This window comes from Pipistrellus hanaki (genome assembly GCF_964339955.1).
Source record: "Pipistrellus hanaki genome assembly, chromosome: 2".
Taxonomy (NCBI): domain Eukaryota; kingdom Metazoa; phylum Chordata; class Mammalia; order Chiroptera; family Vespertilionidae; genus Pipistrellus; species Pipistrellus hanaki.
Window position 1 is genome coordinate 145,981,206 of NC_140504.1, and position 20,248 is coordinate 146,001,453.

Here is a 20,248-nt window from a genome sequence, read left to right on the forward strand (position 1 = left end):
AAACTATACTTCCGGAAGAAGTCCTACAGGCTCAGCTCACTAGTCCAGATATTTTTGTCACATGCCTTCATAGAAGCTCATTATTTTCTTTGGAATACTTTCCTCAATGTAAAATGACACATGTTAGTGTGAATCACTGATTAATAACCGATTCATATCTGTCTTCTCCAAAAGACTAAGTGCTGCCAGAGCAAAACCTTATGGAATTTTTCTCACCATATTATCCTTGAGGTTTATCAGGTAGTAATCACTCAAGTAATATTGTTGAATTAATAAATAAATGATACAAGCACAGTAGTTAGTCAAAAGTGTCAATTTCTTTCCCCAAAAGAAATTTAAACAAATAGTCATGGAAATGAGATTTTCTTGAGAAGACTTCACATAAGAAATAACACAGGAAGCATTCTTTATAGTCTATCACCCTTTATCTCTTTTTCCCCCCTTAGGAATGATTGCTCTATCATCTATCTATCATTATCTGACCATCTATCTATCTATCTATCTATCTATCTATCTATCTATCTCCACCTATCTATCTATAGCATGCTTTCACTAGGAATTTAATTGGCATTTTATGTTTAACTGAATAAAATGAGATCTTGGCCAAATAATGGCAGAGGTTTTCAAAAACAATATAATTGGCAAAAATCCCACACCATGGGTTCTTCCTGTGCACTGGATTTCTAATACGTAAATGAAGAGCACGGTGCCAACTCCATACACACTGCTGTTATTTTAAAAAGAAATTAAAATTGAAAGAATAAAAGTAGCCTTTAAATGTCGAAAATAAAATTTTTAATAATTTAGGGAACAATTAGGTCTCTTGCATTTTCACCTTTTTAATTAGTAATAACTTTAGTACAATTTAAACTTAATTGTGCAATTTCTATCTCAGATGCTGAATAACAATAAAATAGTGCATTTTTTAAATAAAATTAGTTAATTTTTGCAAACCTCTGTCTTCATTTTATATCGCATATATATATACTGTATAAGGAACATTTTTTCCTTGCTTATGTTAACAAAAGATTTTATGACTCAGTTTTCATTATGGCATTAAATCAAACAATTGCTGGAAATACTCTTCACATATTGTTATTCTCCTTTACCTTTGTTCCTTTTCTATTATCTTTCTATGACTTATAACCATCTAGAGTTAAAATCAGCTATAAAAATAAGCCCATGACATTCACTTAGACCCATGAAGGTCATTTTACCCTTCATTTTTATAAATTTTTAGTTCTCTCTACCTTTTGATTCTGTTTTAGAGACCAATAAATTATTTTTAAATACTAAAAAATATCAGCTATTAATATATACCTAATACAAACAAGTTAAAAAGATGCAGTGTAAATATTTTAATGCCTAAGATGATTAAATATTGGAATAAAATCTATTATAAACTAGAGAAATTATTTAGCTATTCATACATCAATAAATGTATAATTTTTATCTTGAAAAATATATACATATACTAGTTTGCTAATATTTTATGCACATTACATTATACATTATGCAGGGTAGGACAAATGTAGGTTTATAGTTGTGAGTAATCAAAACACAAATTTCTTGTAGTATTATTTATTAATTATTGTATTCTTTTTCATATGAACAACTGTCAACCTGCTTTTGTTCAACCCTATATATAATGTATATTATAAAACACTTGAAAATATAATATAAAAGATTAAAGATGTAATGACAATATTTAAATATGTTAAACATGGTCCTCACTAAAATATCATTTTATTTTTTAACAAAATACTAATTATATTTTTAACCCGGCAATCCTAAGGTCTAGCCCTAAGTTCAGTTTATTTTAATACTTAATGGTTATCAGAGCAGAAACCTTACAAAGATACATTAAATATGTACTTTAGTATGACTGGATGGTAGACATACAATACTGATTCTGTTCTAATAATAATTTTTTCAAACCTTCAATAATGTTCCCTAATTGCACTTTTATTATTGAAAATATATATTTAAATTTATAAAGAAAATTTATTTGTGCCATAATATTTTCTATGTATTGTTTCAGTTAACTTCATCATAAAGAACAGAACATTTCTTTAATGGTACATAACATTTTTAAACTCTCACTATTATGTAGAAAACATTAAAAGAAACTTCAAAACATGTATCATTGACTTTAGAAAAATTATGTTTACTTGATATGCATAAATTATGTTTACTTGATATGATTGAAAGCTGTGAATCTAAATGCATATTTCAAATATCCCTTTTAATAATTTAAATTTTTAAACAACATTTTATTAAATCTGATTAGATCTTCATGCATTTTAACCTGGCTGACTAACATGGATTTGCAAACCCGCTGGCAAATAACTCACTCTAAGAGTAGGAAAAATGTCAGTTTTGTCATTTTCTCATTTGAATATTCATCAGTATGAATTTTAACCCACAGTGCACTTGGTGACATCTTGAGTCTTATTTTTGGCTTTTATCTTATATGTGACTCTATTTGACATGTTAAAAGCAAGGCTACAAAGTGTCATCTTTATCTTAAGTAGTAAACCTTAATGTTCTCTTTAGAAAAATATCAGTGGGAATTCTAATATGTTCTTCCTGTGCCCCAATAGATCATTGTGGCACTGCACTTTGGAGTCCTCTAGCATGAACCTAGTAACCATATTCAAAAGCTAAGGGATAGAAAGCTCTGTTTTTCACCAGCACAGGAAGAATTACCACCTTCTTAGATCCTTTGACCACTGAGAACAATGAGGACAGGTATCTTCTTTGGGGATTGCTGGCATAACATACTAAGTCCTGTTCAGTTTTAATAAGATCTTCAACACTGTTATCTGAAGTTCAATGAACCCTGATGCCAGTTAACTAACCACATCCCTACTCGTTAATGTTTTACTCTTCTATACTTAACCATTTCTAAAATGAAGTAACATTTTAGAAATGGTTAAGTATAGAAGAGTAAAACATTAATGTATAAACAGTTAAATTATTGAAATTTTAGGTGTCCAATTAACTTCTCTTTATTAGTCCTTCATTTGTGGTTTGCTAGTTTTGTAAAGTTCTTAGGAGTATAAACTCTGGAACCTGTCTACTTTGTATGAATTTTGGCTTGGCTACTTCCTAACCGTATCATCTTGGCCAAGTTATTTTACCTCTCTATGTGTCTGTTTCCATAAATGTTAAATAAACGTAATGATAATGATAAGAATAGTTACCCCATTAAGTTGGTGTGACTATTAAATGAATTTAAAAAATAGAGGAGGCTTGGCATATAGAAAACACTCTTTTGTTTTAAAATAACTATCCATCCAGTCATATACCCCAGTGGTCAATGGGCAGTGAAAGAACACTGCTGTCTTCTAAAGTGTAAACCTCAAGGTATTAGTGAAATATCATGAGTACTGTTATTCCCAGAGTAATTTATGAAAGATGTTCTTACGATATTTAGAGCCTACTTAAATACATTTGTTATATTTTCAGGTTGTTTCAGATGTTTCAATGTTTCAGATTACTCTTAATATGTGTATTTTTTCATATAATTGTAGACCTCACTCCCATGTATCTGTGGTCTTCTCTCTACTGAGCCTGGTGGTGATAACCTGAGCAGAGGAGTATCCTTTAGCTCTGTGGATACTCCCAAGGGTGCTGAGTCCCAAGCTTGGGGAATGTTAACAAGATGAGGTTTGGAGGAATGCTTCCTAGCAGTGTCATATAGAGAAAAAAGTGATCCCATTCTCTAATCCTGACCATAGATTGACAAAACTGTGGCATTATACCTTGTACATCTTTGTTAAACTTATATTAACACCGTTTTACATCTAAGCCTTGAAAATTTTATTTCCAACTATCACTTTATTAACCGTCACTTGCTAGCACAGCTTCACCATGCACAGGCACAGTTCTGTCAAATGTGGGTGTATTCTTTACTCAAACCTTTTAGATGTGATTTCATCTGCTATATACTTTGAGAATATTTTATCAGTCTCAGTACACATGTTCCACAGCAGTTGCCACATCTGAAAATGTATCCATTCTTCCTTTGAGATCTTTTTTCAAACAGTTATGGATCAGGCTATCAGGAGAGGGTGATATCCTTGAGATTTTCTACTTAAAAGCCAGTGTCAGAATACGAGAAGAATCAGATGTAAAAATCAATGGAAAGCTATGAAGTTAATGGTTGCCATACAAAACAGAAGGTGGCCAGCTAATTTGAATAATGGTTGCCATACAAAACACAGTGTGACCAGTTAAATTGAATTTCAGATAAACAACAAATTGCTTTAAAACAATATGATGGTTATCTGAAATTTAAATTAACCAGGCAATCTGTATTTTTTCTTACTTATTTGGCAACCTGATGAGAACAGCCTATAAAGGAAGGTATTACAGACAAAAATAATTGACAAATACTTGAAATTCAAAATGCATTTCTAAATTCCTGGGAAGGAAGTCACTTATTAGTTAAAATTGATCTGGATCTTTTTACTTTAAGAAACATAGAAGCAGAATCCACAAATAGCAAAGAAAATTTATTTAATTGACTACTCACCAAATATCTAGGACATTAATAATAAATGAGTTATTGATATATAAATAAGCATTTATTTGAAACTGGATTTTAAATTTATATTTAAAAAATAGGAAACACTTAAGGATGGGGTATTTCACACGTATTTTTAACTCTGTATTAGTTTTCTATTGCTGTCGTTTATTTCTACAAATAGTGGCTTAAACAACACAAACATATTAGCTCACATCACTGTAGGTCAAAAGTCTGGGTGTAATGTGGCTCAGCTAGTTTCCCTGCATAGTTGCATTCAACTAAAATCAAGGCATCAACCATTCTGGTAGCTCTAAGGAAGAATTTATTTTCATGCTTTTTCAGGTCATTGGCCAAATTCACTTTCATGCAATTGATTTCCTGGCTGGCTGCTGGACAAGTGTCAATCTCAACTTGTAGAGTCTTCCACATTTCTTGGCTGCCTTTGTCTTCCGTCTTCTCTGACCTCTACTTCTGGCTCATCTCTCCTGCCTTCTCTTGTGCTGCACCTCAGGGAGTCTCTTCTGTCTTCCTCCATGGCCTTTAAGGGCTCACAGGTTTACACTGGGCCCAACAGGATGATGCCGGATGTCTTTTTTCTCAAAGTCCACAACCTTAATTTTATCTGCAAAATTCATTTTCCCATATTCACAGGGCCCAGACAGTAGGGTGTGGACATTTTGGGGAGGCTGGGACATTATTCAGCTTAATGCATACTCCAATGCGATGTGATTTGCATTGTAACTAAGCATGTACATGAATTCTTTTAATTGGGAAATAATAAAAAAAGGAAATCAGACAGAAGACAAGCTCTACTTGATTCCAATCTAGCTAGTACAGAATTTCTTTTTTTAACTATAAGATTATTTTATTGAATTTTAAAGCTTACATTGAAAACTACTTAGTTGTCTCTGCTGGGGTCTAAGGATTGAGAAGAGACCATGTTTTTTCATGGTCTCTCAGAAGACCAGAAAAAACCCCCACCTTTTGTCCTTAGCAGATACAAATTTGTCTTGGGCCAGTTCATTTAAAGGCAATAAAACTACTTGAAAGGACACAGTACTTGTGATCATGACACATTCTTAAATGAACCAGATTCCTTTTGATATATATGAAAAATTAAAGCCGGGGTCTAAAAGTGCTGTAAGAGAAATTGTCTCATTCTTTTTGGTGAGATCTGACATCAGCATATAGATGGCTTCATCAATTATTGAGGAAAAGACTAAGAAAAGAAAAATGACTGATTGGGATGCTTCATTTTGATGTCTGAATGTGAAGCCCTTGGGTTGAATGTACCTGTAGGTCGAAATCTTTCAGAATTAGCTCCTGTTCTCTCTGGCTCATCTCTTTAATTTTTTTTTTTTTTAAATAAGACACTTAAAATTTTTATCGCACTCTCTGAAACATCAGAACATGTGTGCCAAACTTTGAAGTAACCACATATGTCAATGAAGTTAAGGAACAGATTTCTTTACAGATAAATACCCTTAAGATGAAGCAAGGGGAATTATTTTAAATTTAAAATATTACTTTTATTCTCAAGGGTTAACTTTTCATGACTTTGAATGACTTTTTCTTCACAGCTATTTTCATTCTCTTCTGTATTCTAAAGTGCAGCAATGAATTTCAGAGTTCTTATGTTTGCCATGTAATGTCCTTGTCTTGTTTATTCCTGGAAAAGTATTATGAACTTCTAGTTGACAAGCTAAAACTGTTCTTTTTTTAATTGAGACAAAGATGATAATGAATTACTTTGTTCATTTGCAACTCATTAATTAGCTCCTGTGCTTTTGTGGCATTAACACCTAGAGATAAATAATAAGGAAATCACAACTAATAAAACTAGCACATGTATGTATAAACTAATGAGCAAAACTGGAAATAATTTTAAAGGCACCATTTTCTTAAGGTTAGTATTAATAATTTTCAAATATTTTTTTAAATTATACATTCAAGTCAGTTATCAATGATGTAACTATTGCCTGTAGCATAGTGCTAATAGTATTTTCCAACTATTTAACCTAAAAATGCAGATATTTCTCTATTCTCAAGTCATTACTTCTGAAACAATTGTAAACTATTTCTTATCAAAAATAATTTTAATTCTATATAATTTTGTTTTGAACTTTTGTTTTTATTTCATATCAGACCATTCATACTTATTTCATAAAACATCCCCCCCACCAAAATAAAAAAATAAAAAGAGAGAGAGACGTTTCCATACCATGTATAATGCAGACTTTCAACTTAATTTCTACCTCTAAGTAAATAAGACCGTGTGCATTTAGGTGATATTAATTCTTTATTTACATTTAAAAATCTATTATAAAAGTGACTTAAATTAGCATCCTCTCCTGTATAATAAAAGCCTAATATGCAAATTGTCCCCTCTGGTGGCCTTTCAATCAGTTCAACTGCTCACTATGACGTGTGCTGACCACCAGAGGGAAGCATGGAACATGATGGGTTTTGGTGACACTGTGCTGGCAGCAGGCAACAGTGGAGGTGCTGCCGGCCCCAGTGGGCCCTGACAAGAGCAGGACCATGGTGGGATGGTGGAACAGGTGAGCAGGTGGTGCCAGGTCAAGGTGGGGTGCCAGGTGGGGCTGCAGGGCTGTGAGGCTGGGGGCGCGAGCTTAGGCCTGACCTCTGCAGGCTACCCCAAGGGACCCCTCTGGTATATATACTGGTGACCCGGTGCATGAAATTCCTGTGCCCTCTACCAGACTGGGAGCCCTCAGGGGAAGTCTAATGGCTTAAAACTGCTTCGCATGCCACCAGACAGACATCCTTGGGGCTGCTGCTGCACTCACCAGCTGTGAGCCCTGCTTCTGTCTGAGGGCCATTCCCCCTGTTTTAGTGCACTGACCACCAGTGGCAGCTCCTGTAATGAGCTCTGCCCCCTGGTGGTTAGTGCATTTCATAGTGACTGGTAGTTCTCCATTGGGCCAAAACCAAATCTCCAACATCCCCCAAGGTGTCCCAGATTTTGAGAAGGTTCAAGACAGGCCAAGGCACCCCACTGGTGCATGATCAGGGCCAGGGAGGTTGGCCAGCTGGGGAGGGACCTAGAGAGGGCTCCAGGGCATGTCCAGCCCATCTCGCTCAGTCCAGATCAGCCAGACACCAGCAGCAAGCTAACCTACAGGTCAGAGCATCTGCCCCCTGGTCGTCAGTACATGTCATAGTGAGTGGTTGAGCAGCCTTAGCATATACAATAATTAACATTTAGGCTTTGGTTGAATGGGCAACCAGACAATTAGTATATTATGATTTTATTATATAGGACATATAGCCTATCTAATAAAAGAGTAATATGCAAATTGACTGTCTCTCCAACACACAAGATGGTTGCCCCCATGTGGTTAAAGCTGGCTGTCCCCATTTGGACACAAGATGGCCATCACAAGATGGCCAGCAGTGAAGGGCAGTTGGGAAGGACCAGGTATGCAAGGGAGGGCAGTTGTCGGTGATCTGGCCTGCAAGGGAAGGCAGTTGGGGGCAATCAAGCCTGCAGGAGAGAGCAGTTATGTGTGACCAGGCCTACAGGGGAGGGCAGTTAAGGGTGAACAGGCCTGCAGGGGAGGGCAGTTAGGCATCAGTCAGGCTGGTAGGGGAGTAGTTAGGGGGTGATCAGACTGGCAGGCAGAAACAGTTAGGGACAATCAGGAAGGCAGGCAAGTAAGCAGTTGGGAGCCAGCAGTCCTGGATTGTGAGAGGGATGTCTGACTTCCCGTTTAGGCCTGATCCCTGGAAGATCATCTTTAAGCTGACTTACCAGTATTCTTACCAAAATTGCTGACTGTGCAAGGGTGGCCACTGAAACTGTAGGTTAAGGCCTAGAAGAGGGCTCAGAAGAAACTAACAAACATTTAGTGGAAGAAAGTCTTTGTCAGTTTGCCAGTGACGAAGGCAAGGGAAGGACATGTTGGCATACAGAATCAGCATTGTTCACATGGTAAAGAATACCATCATTCTCTACATTTCCATGGAATTGATCTCAGGTATGACTTATCATTCGTGTTCTAAATTTTCATGAAAGTACACGGGGAGGCAGTATGTGGAAAAGCAGCATTTAAGCAAAGGTAGTGAGGGAATTAGCTAGGAGAATATCTGAGAGCCCAGGAAATACAGTCACTCTCAAGGCATGCTCAGTGTGCTGGAGGAAGAACAAAAAATCCAATGTGACATGATCAGAAGGTGGAGTAGGACTTGCGGGAAGTGTTATATCCTTTCAGATCCTAGGGACCATTGTGAAATCTTCAGGTCTAACTCTGAGATGGAAAGCCATTCCAGGGTTCTGAATAGAGAAATGGTCTAACTTACATTTTATAGAGACCTGTCTTCTGTCATGAGAAGGGACTGTAGGAAAGCAAGCTAGAAGGAGAGACTGGTTAAAAGGCTTTTCTAGTAGCCCAGGGAGGCATGATGGTGGCCCTCTCTAGGGTATGACTTGTGAAGATGGTGCGTGGTAGAGATATTCTAAATATTATAGGAATTGAAGGTAGAGGTGAAGGGTTGGCTGATAAATATGCCTGATCTGCTAGAAAGATGAGATAACTTTTTGCTTTTTTTACTTTTTGTTTTTGTTTTGTTTCTGTGTGTGTATTGTTGTTGTTGTTGTTGTTGTTTTTGAGTCGGGCAAGATTGCAGCAAAAATAAACTCCTTGAAGAAAGAATACCAGTTTGGGTTTTGACAATTTAATCCAGGATGCCTATTAGATTTCTGAGTGGTGAGGTCAGACAGGACCTAACGATAGTATTTTGAGTCACAGGATGTGATCACCTGGGAAATGAGTGTACATAGGTAGGTCCAATGGCTGGGATCCAAAGTACTCATTTATTTTCTGTTTTGCAATTCTTTTGGTTCTGCTCATTTGAGATTGGCTTAAAAATCAAAACATGAGGGTGTTTTCACCTGTATTCTTTGCAATGCAAACAACTGCATGCACAAACTGAATAGTATTGAACTTTCCTACTGATTGTTCATCTTCTCCATTATGCTGTGAGTTCCTTGAGGAAAAGCCCTACATTACTTTTTGTGTGATTACTGAGTAACATAATAAATAAAAACCTTTTGTATTTAAGATAAAATTCAAGCCAAACCGGTTTGGCTCAGTGGTTAGAGCGTCGGTCTGCAGACTGAAAGGTCCCAGGTTTGATTCTGGTCAGGGGCATGTACCGTGGTTGCAGGCACATCCCTGGTAGAGGGTGTTCAGGAGGCAACTGGTCAATGTTTCTCTCTCATCGATGTTTCTAGCTCTCTATCCCTCTCCCTTCCTTTCTGTAAAAAAAATCAATAAAATATATATTTTTTAAAAAAGATAAAATTCAAGAACTATCTCTGTCTCCCTGACCCACCTCCCTTCATGGGACTTTTCTCTGTGTTTACTACACCCCAGCCACTGCTGTTAATTACTTAAAGGCACATCACATTCTCAACTCTCTCGCTCCTCTTTGCTTTTTTCTATTTTTCTTCATGGAATGTATTTCTCCCCTCATTCTTGATCTGCTAATGCATTATAATTGATCAGGTACTAGTTTAAATGCTAAATCTTAAGATAGGTACTTCCAAAATCTTCTTTCTAATCCAGCCCCATCTTGTCACTCTTAACAGTCTAAATTTGTGACTTAACAGTACTTATCACAATTTGTAGATTTCTAAGTATTTGTATGATTGTTTACAATCTTCTTCTTCATAAGTTTATGAGAACAAAGGACAATGTCTCTTTTGTTCATTAATATGTACCAGCTCTCACCACTATACCAATGGACCCTTTAGAAATGAAAATAAAAAGTTCCATATATTTATATTATTATCAATGTTGGTGGATAACACAATGTGTGATTATTTTCATTTCATAAGACCATAATACCTTTCGATAAACATGTTTAACCTCTTTTCTCTTACAATTGGAAAAATATGAGTTTATGGAATAGGAATTAGTCTCCTACTTATCCAGAAGCACCTGGTTTTACAAGTATGTAAATATTTTCCCTTTTGTACAGAAAAAAAATGTACTCTTCAGAATGGGATCACCTATAGAGAATGTCCCATTTCTATTCTTTACCATATGATGTAGAAGAGTATGTCCAAACTGTATCAGCACTTCTGAGAAACCATAGCAGTATGAGCAACTATTTTTCAAACATATTTTATTGAAAACATGAGTTTAAGAACTTTATTTAATGACCTTTATAAATTACTTCTGGAAAAATGATGCATTAGAGAAAAATTTTTTTATCATTTAAAGTTGTTTTGTGTTATAACTCTTCCTTTGTTGAGATAACTTCAATATAAACATCTTATAAAATGTATTTGAAGATTTTTAAGCCAATAATGTGTTGAATATATTATTTATACTAACAAAATTTTAATATTTTTATTATTTAAAAAATTGATATATCTATAAAACTAAATACAATCATTGTTTCCAAATTTATTTTTAAAAGCAATAGGTATAGAAACCTAGAAAATATAATACATCTCTTTTTCGTAAGTAGTAAAGATTATTTATAAAATTAAATTGTCATTTCAATTAGTTATTTGAGTATACAATTAGATGAAACTGTCAACTAAATTTATTAAATATACTTTATCTTCTCTCTGCAATTGCTAAAGTTTTTTTTTCTTTGTATGGAAGCATTAATGTAATTAGAATTAATTAATTGTATAATTAGAAGTAATAAACATTTGGAAGCAGGAAAAAGGGATTAAACCTTATTTCTCTCAAGGACTTCTCCATGGAGCAATGACAACATAAAATTATCTGAGCCATTATATAAAGCTGCTTTTTATAACAATAATTATTAAATTTTATTTTGAGAAGCAATATAAAATGCCCTAAAATATGTCACAGAATCTTTCCATAACTGTGAGCTCTTGAATACTCATGTAAAAATTAGCTGAAAATTAAAATATTGCACTTTGCTATTGTTATTACAAAATGGCTTTTGAAAATCTGTTGGATTAATAAAATATATTCAATAAAGGATTAATATACAAATTATTTCTATAATATTTAATATTTAAAATGTATTAATATGCTCATATTAATATAGATATTCATTTAAAATATATATATATCTCAATTAGACCTCTGATACTTTTAATATGACTTACAGGTTTTCAAAAACAGGAATGCTAAATATTTATCAACAAAATGTATATATGCCTTCAAACAAACATTTCATTGATTGACATTTTAAAGTTTCTGAAGTTAAATCTAAGGAAATCAAATCTCAACATAAATATTAAAACAGATAGCTAGATGAACTATATAAAAGATAGTACGTTCAAACATTTTCTAGCAATAGAAATTGAAAGTGTTTTGTTGAGTTTTCTAATTTCCTCTCAATTTCTCTTTTCATTTAAAGGGTTCACAGAATTGCCACTAGCATGTCTCCTTAAAAAAACAAAACATGATTTAATGAACAAATATTTGATTTATCAAGTGTTCATAAAGTTTTTCAAACCAAAATTTATCTGAATATGTATATTGATCATAATATTGGCAGCAGATGATACTCATCAATCTATAGATGTGATAATTAAATCTGAAGTTTCTTAAACAGGTTACTTAGTCCAATTTGGTAAATTGTACTAATCACCATGTGTACTAACAATTTTCAGTGATATTGTAAAAATCAACCACAGATTTGTTTTGGCTAAATGCACCAGAGTATTTGCACTTTGTAATGCATATAAAAATGCCATGATTTTCTGGTTTCTGATGATTTGAAATCTTTACTATTTGTTTATTTCCTTTATATGCATATAATTTACTATGAAAATTATCACCTTTGAAATTAATTTATTTTCTCAGGTTAATCTCTTGGCTTTTGGATTTATCATATACAAAGTTTTTCGTCACACTGCAGGGTTGAAACCAGAAGTTAGTTGCTATGAGAACATAAGGTAAATAAATGTTCCTTTGAGTCTACTTTTGTGTGTGTGTGTGTAATTAAAAACTTTAGTAACTTAAGGTACAAATAAGTTTTGAAAGGACAAATTTTGAATGATTTTTCATGCTTCCTTCCTCTACACTTAAAGTACTTTATGTTAAGTAGCATTTAGTATGTTTAATAAGCCTACAATTACCACATGGTAAGTAAAACAATCTTTTCAAGCATACTTCTCTTTGAAAGAAAAGACAATGTCCATTTTAAGAAAAAGTGGGCCTAACTGATTTTTTTTTGCAAAACACTTCTCAAAGCTTCGTAACAGAGTTTCTTCCTTGTGTTTCCTAGTTTACATGAGGCCATGATTTTTCCTTTAAACCCTCTCTTTAACATTGATTTACTAAGAGTGTGAAAAAGTTTGTTTAGGGAAACTTCAGTGTATTATAGGGAGCATTAGACATAACTGATGTTTGGATTGCTTGGAAACACTACTGTAGTTTCATTACCTTGCATAAGATTTATAGTTAGGATTTAGCAAATGTTTGATTGGTTACATTCTTTTACTACTCGCCATTCATAGTTTCACATAGTGTGCTGATTTTAATGTTATGGAGTACACTGCTGAAACATCTTCTGCATAAGGAATACTTAGACTAAAAAGAAATGAAAAAATAATCATTAGTTGCCTCATTCTTAAGGCCGTAAGCAGGATTGAATAGTGGTTTAACAAAAGTCATAGGATATAGGCTAAAAATAAGTAAGAGTGAGAATGAACATGCATTATTTTTTTATTTTAATGAAATTAGTATTTTGACATGAATTTATTTGGAGGTAATGGTATTAGAAAAGCAATAAAATAAAATCTAATTTTATATTTTACTAAACTGGAAAGGAAAGTTTTCTTTGATGTCAGGTATATGTGCTGACCACAATTTGTATGGTATACTTCTTAAGATTTTTTAAAGAAAATATTTCCTCACAAATATATGTGATACCTTTGGGAATTACTGCAACATTAGATATGAAATCAAAGCACACACGATGCAGTACACCAGGTAACAAATATTTTTATGATAAAAAAAATCCTTGAAAACTTGTATATGTTAATAATACTACCATGATTTTGGAAGCCCATCCTTGCCACAGTGCAGTAGCAGGCTCTCAAGGCTGTCCATGTAACTGTGCAGAGTCTTTCCATTTCAAAATTGTTATTGGTTTTTGCAAGAGATTTCTCACTTATACCACAAGCTAATTTCTCACAGGATTTGAGGAAGCTGGGGATCTGAGGATACATAACTTTCTGAACTGGGTCATTCAAATGTGTTCTAGGTCTTGTGCCAGAGGAGCCCTTGCTCTCTTGTTCCTTCTTGGCACCACCTGGATCTTTGGGGTCCTTCATGTTGTACACGCATCCGTGGTGACAGCTTACCTCTTCACCATCAGCAATGCCTTCCAGGGAATGTTCATTTTCTTATTCCTGTGTGTTTTATCCAGAAAGGTAAGCAATTTGTTATGTTGGTCAATTCTATGATATATTCAAATAGCGTCAGTTACCAAATCGATAAACATCCCATTCTCAATAAAGGCATGACTGTGCCTTTATTGCCTAAATGCAGTGCGTTTTAGTATAAGAAAGGATCAGAACACCTACCTGTTCTCAGAAAAAGATGCTTTTTATAAACTTGCTACTACGGTAGGACTCTAAATATAGCTTACATTCATTTGAGCATATTCTTACAGATAATTAGAAGGCAGTAATAATTTGGAAAACATAACAATGTAATGTGATTTGAAAATAACTTGATGTGATTGTTGAAATTATATTTAATATTTCTCTCTCCCCTTTTGCTTTTCTTTAGATCCAGGAAGAATACTATAGGTTGTTCAAAAATGTCCCTTGTTGTTTTGGATGTTTAAGGTAAACAGAGAAAACTATGGATAATTATTGCTACACAAAACTAAAAAAGTCAAGCTGTGGGTGGCCAATGCATGAAAGTGACTCAAACAAATGATCTAATTATTAATTACTAGATAATCAAATATTTTAAGTCGGTTTTTCTGTTTACAGTGTAGGAACTGAATATAATAAGAGGTGAAATTATGTACCATGTAGCTATAATATACTTCCCGACATGACTTAGTTAGCTATGTCAAAAATAGTATTACAGATATTTGGAAAGTAATTGGTTTCTCAGGAGTGATATCACTGCGCCCAAGGATAGATTTTCTTTCTAACACAAGAAATATATGAATGTCCTGAAGGAAACCACTGGCTTGATATTTTATGACTCATGTTGACTTTAAAACTAGTCCCCTATCACCTTGGTAATGAGCTCTGTTACAGAAAGTGGAACATAAGAGAATAAAGGAGCAGAATATAAAATAGTAGAAAGGGAATGACTGTCATAACAATGGAATGTATTTTGAATGAACTTGGGTGTTTTTTGTAAACTACATGAGAAATTATAGAGATAAAATAAAGAATTGAATAAACACATCTTACAGTTTTGTGAATTGTTCTGAACATAAATTTCTACTAAAATAACTTGCACCTAAAAAATAAAATAAAAATTACTTGCACCTGTATTTGTTATATTCATTTTCTTTTCCAATATTTCTAAAAACTGCACAGCTTCACAAAAGAAAGAAAACACACATTTCTGTTCTGTTTTTACATTAACATTAGAATGAGGCATATGCTATTTCTATACTTACTTCACAGATTGTAACTTCAAATGCTCAATCAGTAATGCACAAATGTGTCAAAATATAGTATTGTTCATGCCTGTACATAAAGCTGAAGCTTTCTATTCTGTGACCTTCAGTGTTTGTATTTTTCACTGGTATATTTGAGTTCCTTATTTGTTTAATTTCAAAAAATATTATAGTTTACATTGCAATATTCCCTTTTAACTTACTGTTTTTAAAAGGGCATTGTAAGTAGGGAAGTATTCATAAAGTGAATTGCTTTTTTTCTGTTCAGAAAAGTACACACTTCAAAGTGTTATTTATGACAAAGAAATCACTAAGAACTTTCGAAATTTTCACAGTGGATCTATTTTCTGACAGTTTTCCACTATCTATTAGAGCATATCTGTTTAAATGTACTGCTGATATCTATCCTCAAATCGTCTCATTAAAATGAAGAAGCGGTGACGAAGATTTCAAATATGTCACTGTTCTGTTCTAACCTGTAAAAGTATGCCAATAAGCTAAATGCTGTGATTTTAATTCTCCAGCTTTTGAAATGCAGTCTGTCAGATCTTTCTCTAACAAATAAATTGTTATCTAAATGAATCCTGCTACTGCTTTGTGAATTCCTTTTCTCAGGAAAGATGAGCCACCTGCCAATATGGCTTATACATTTTTAGACTGTCCGTGATGATAACTTTTTATTATTTTTTATCTCTTATATAATAAACCCATGGCCTATTATTGTCATTGTCATTATAGGACAGTGTTTTTGGAATGCCATATGGAAAAGTAATCTGTTCAATCCATGTATAAAAACTGGGGGTGAGAGGCGGAATAATGACCCTCCAAAATGTCCATACCCTAAGTCATAACGTATGACTATTTTAGGTTGCATGGAGAGAAGAATTTAGGTTGATAATCAGCTGACCTTCACATGGGAAGAGCATCATGAATTTTCTGATTGGCCCAATGTAATCACAAAATCCCTTATATAAGTAAAAGAGGAGGTATAAGAGGGAGCCTGTCAGAATATGAAACATATTCTTTCTCATGAGATTTCAGACCTTCTCATATGCCCTTACCTCCCTGGTTTTCACTTTTGCCCTATCAACATTTCTTTAGTCATACCAAGCTGCTTATTTTTCTCAAAACTTGTTATCTATTACCTAATCCTCTATTTCTGGAATTTTCTCCTTGTTACCATCATTACTCTGACAAACATCTACTTATCCATAATGTATCTTTCTCATAGAAACCTTCCTTGATTCACACAAAGAATTAATCACTTCCACATTTGTGTCACTGCTGTCTAGTAGATATCTATTTTAACATTTGTCACATTGTATTGCAATTATTTAGCCTTTGGACATTCATTGTACCAAGTTTTGTTCTGCCTTACAGGCAGGTAGGTACCTTCTCTTTTTGTTTCCTGAATCAATATTACTGCCTTCTGCTTTCTTGTGACCACACAATTGATGTGATAAGAGGGCCTGGACCCTATGAACTAGTCTGCATTTTGCTCTTTCCCTTTAGGTTTTCCATACTGGAAGTCCATGGGGTGAACTGGCTTCCTAAGGGAAAGCCCTCCATGCTTATCTCTTACTGTCATGCAGTTATGTGGAAAGAGATGACCCAGGAATGTCAAATTTATGAAGTGGAACAAGCAGAAGAATTAGGCTGCCTTGAGTTCATACTATAGCTTAACTTGGTTTCACGGGAATGAACTTCTTTGGGGATTTGTAAGGAGCTTACCAAACTACTAATATAGTAGCACTTCATTATACATTTGGCTTTTTATTTTATTTTATTTTATTTTATTTTATTATTGTTTAAAGTATTACATATGTCTCCTTTTCCCCTGAATGACCACCCCAGCCATTCCCACCCCTGAGGGCAAGTCCCCACTGCCCCAGTGTCTGTCCATTGGTTATGCTAATATGCATGCATGCAAGTCCTTTGGTTGATCTCTAACCACCTCCTCCCCTGCCTTCTCTCTGAGGTTGAATATTCTGTTCAGTGATACCTTGTCTCTAGATCTATATTTGTTCATCAGTTTATGTTGATCATTATATCTCACATCTGAGTGAGATCATGTTATATTTATCTTTCCCTGACTGGCTTATTTAGCTTAGCATAATGCTCTCCAGTTCCATCCATGCTGCAGCAAATGGTAAAAATTCCTTCTTTTGTAAAACAGCGTAGCATTCCATTGTATAGATGTACCACAGTTTTTTAATCCACTCATCTACTGACGGGTGCTTATAGGCAGTTTCCAAGTCTTAACTATTTTAACGGATCACTATACCAGATATAAAGCTTCATTACAAAGCCACTGTTTTCAAAACTGCCTGGTACTGGCACAATAACTAACATATAGACCAAGAAACAGAACAGAGAACTCAGAAATAGACCCTAGCCATTATGCTCAATTAATATTTGACAAAGGAAGCAAGGGCATACACTGGAGTCAAGACAGTCTCTTTAATAAATGGTGCTGTAAAATTGGACAGATACATGCAAAAAAAAGTAAAACTGGATCATCAACTTACACCTTACACAAAAACAAACTCAAAATATATAAAGGACTTAAACATAATACAGGAAACCATAAAAAATATTAGAAGACTCCATAGGCAGCAAAATATAAGACATATATCATAGCAATATTTTTACCGATACAGCTCCTAGGACAATGGAAACTAAGGAGAAAATAAACCAGTGGTACTACATCAAAATAAAAAGCTTCTGCACAGCAAAAGAAGCCATCAACAAAACAATAAGAAAGCCCACTGCATGGGAGAACATATTTGCCAATGCTATTTCAGATAAGTGTCTAATCTCCAAAATTTACAGGAAACTTATACAACTTAAAAGGAAGATAACCCAATCAAAAATGGGCAAAGGACCTAAATAGACACTTTTTGAAAGAGGACATAGAGAAGGCTGAGAGACATGAAAACATGTCCAAAATCACTAATCACCTGAGAGATGCAAATCAAAACAACGAGATACCATCTTACACCTGTCAGAATGGCTATCATCAACAAATCAACAAAGGATAAGTGCTGGTGAGGATTAGAGAAAAAGGAACCCTCCTGCACTGTTGGTGGGAATGCAGATTGGTGCAGCCACTGTAGAAAGCAGTATGGAGTTTCCTCAAGAAGTTAAAAATGGAACTCACATTTGACCCAGTAATCCCACTTCTAGGAATATATCCCAAGAAACCAGAAACACCAATCAGAAGTGATATATGCATCCATTTGGCTTTTATTCCTCATGTACCACTTCCTCATTTGATAGTGAGTGGGGTAAATATTAGGAATTGATATTCAATTTCTTCAATCCATAAAATATATCACACATTCATTAGTAAATATGCATTTACAAGCTCTTCATTAACAAATGAGGATGATAGGAGGGTTATAGGATTTCAAGAGATTAAATCAAAGAACTCAATACATTAAGTTTGGCCTGAAATAATGAGACAAATAGACACATAAAATAAATTCCCTGGCTGTTTCCTCCCTGCACCACAAAGAAATCTGTTGCTTGATAAACTACACTATGGTTAGGAAAATATATTTACACACAATATAATAATTAGAAAAAGTGTAAGAAAGTTTATAAACACTCTATGATCTGCATACTATGCATAACCAACAAACCAAATATACTAAGTTAATGATATTTCTTAAGTCCCTTTTAATTCAACGTTATACCCCTAAAATTAATGACTCTGCATTCTTCCCCCCCCCCTTTTTTTATTGATTTCAGAGAGAGAAAGGGAACCGAGAGAGATACAGAAGTATCAATGATGAGAGTCATTCACAGGTTGCCTCTTGCACAATCCCTACTGGAGACGGAGCCTACAGCAAACCAGGCATGTTCTCTGACCTGGAATTGAACCTTGACCTCCTAGTTGAAAGGTTGAAGCTTAACTATTGATCCACACCGGTCAGGCACATCTCTACATTCTTACTTTTTGTAAAGTCAATCTAACTCACTGTACTCATCTTCAATGCCTTATAAAATATGGTTTTTTCTATGTATCAATATTATTCTCTAATTTCTCTAACATGAGAAAAATGAATTATAAAATAAGTATGGATCCAGAAAGAGTACCCATTGTTCAGATTTTCTTCTATCTAGCATGTCTTCCCCCATGAAAATTCTACCCATTATTTAAGATATCTTGCTATAAAACTTTTCTGAACAATTTGATTTTTATTAATGTCCCCAGTCACTATAACTATAGCAATTACAGATTGTACATAATAATAGCACTTAATTTGGGTCATTGTGAAGTCATCATGTAGTATTCATACTTAAAACTTTTAGGCTTTAGATTACAAAGATGATAAAAGAGAAAAAATAACAGGGATCACACTTAAAACAAAACAAAATAAATAAATAAAAATTCTCCTTGGAAGGTGTTGCAGATTTCAATTAAATTGTATGACCTCATTTTACTTTCAGAGTAGCATATACAATTCTATCCTCATTTTTCAATGTGAAAAGTGCTCCATGTCACAAAGCTAGGAAATTGCTCAGACTGGCAGCCCCAGCTCTTTCTGTTCCCCAGATGGCTGAGAAACTTGCTGACTCAGCTAGGAAGTGACTGGATTCATAACCAGGCTTTGTGCCTCTAATTCTATGGTATGTCCACTGTTCCATGGTATCAGACAATATTAGGGCGATATTACTATTTACAATTGCATTCTTTTGGGGGATAAAAGAAACATGACATACTTTTTTGACGTGTCTATTCAACATGCATATGTGATTTGAAATAAGTGAATTTCTTATGTTTCAAAGAGAAGTATTTCTTCTCTCTTTGCTTGTCCCTGTTCTTCCTGCACATTTATTTATAGCCCTCAATTTTCACTCCATCATCTACCAGGCAATTTATTTTAACTATCTGGTACATATTCTTTCATCTTTTTCTTCGTGTTTATATCATCATATTCAAATCATCCATGTGAAATCACATTATAAAAACATGGTACCTGTTTTCCTCACTTAGCTCACAGGTAGAGCTAATTCATTTTTTTAATGACTGAATAATATTCCATACTGAGGATGGGTCATAAATTGCACAGCTGATATGCAATCTGAATTAAT

The 20,248-nt window shown here is 34.1% G+C and overlaps 1 protein-coding gene across 1 annotated transcript in view; it reads left to right on the plus strand.

The window, feature by feature from the left end:
• ADGRL4 (adhesion G protein-coupled receptor L4) overlaps positions 1–15,017 on the plus strand; it is a 113,259-nt gene extending 98,242 nt beyond the window's left edge. Inside the window, exons 14-16 of the mRNA XM_084872179.1 lie at positions 12,358–12,449; positions 13,763–13,931; positions 14,293–15,017. Coding sequence (XP_084728305.1) covers positions 12,358–12,449; positions 13,763–13,931; positions 14,293–14,355 — 324 coding nt within the window. The 3' untranslated portion in view covers positions 14,356–15,017. The remainder of the gene's footprint in view (positions 1–12,357; positions 12,450–13,762; positions 13,932–14,292) is intronic.
• Positions 15,018–20,248: the final 5,231 nt, after the last annotated feature.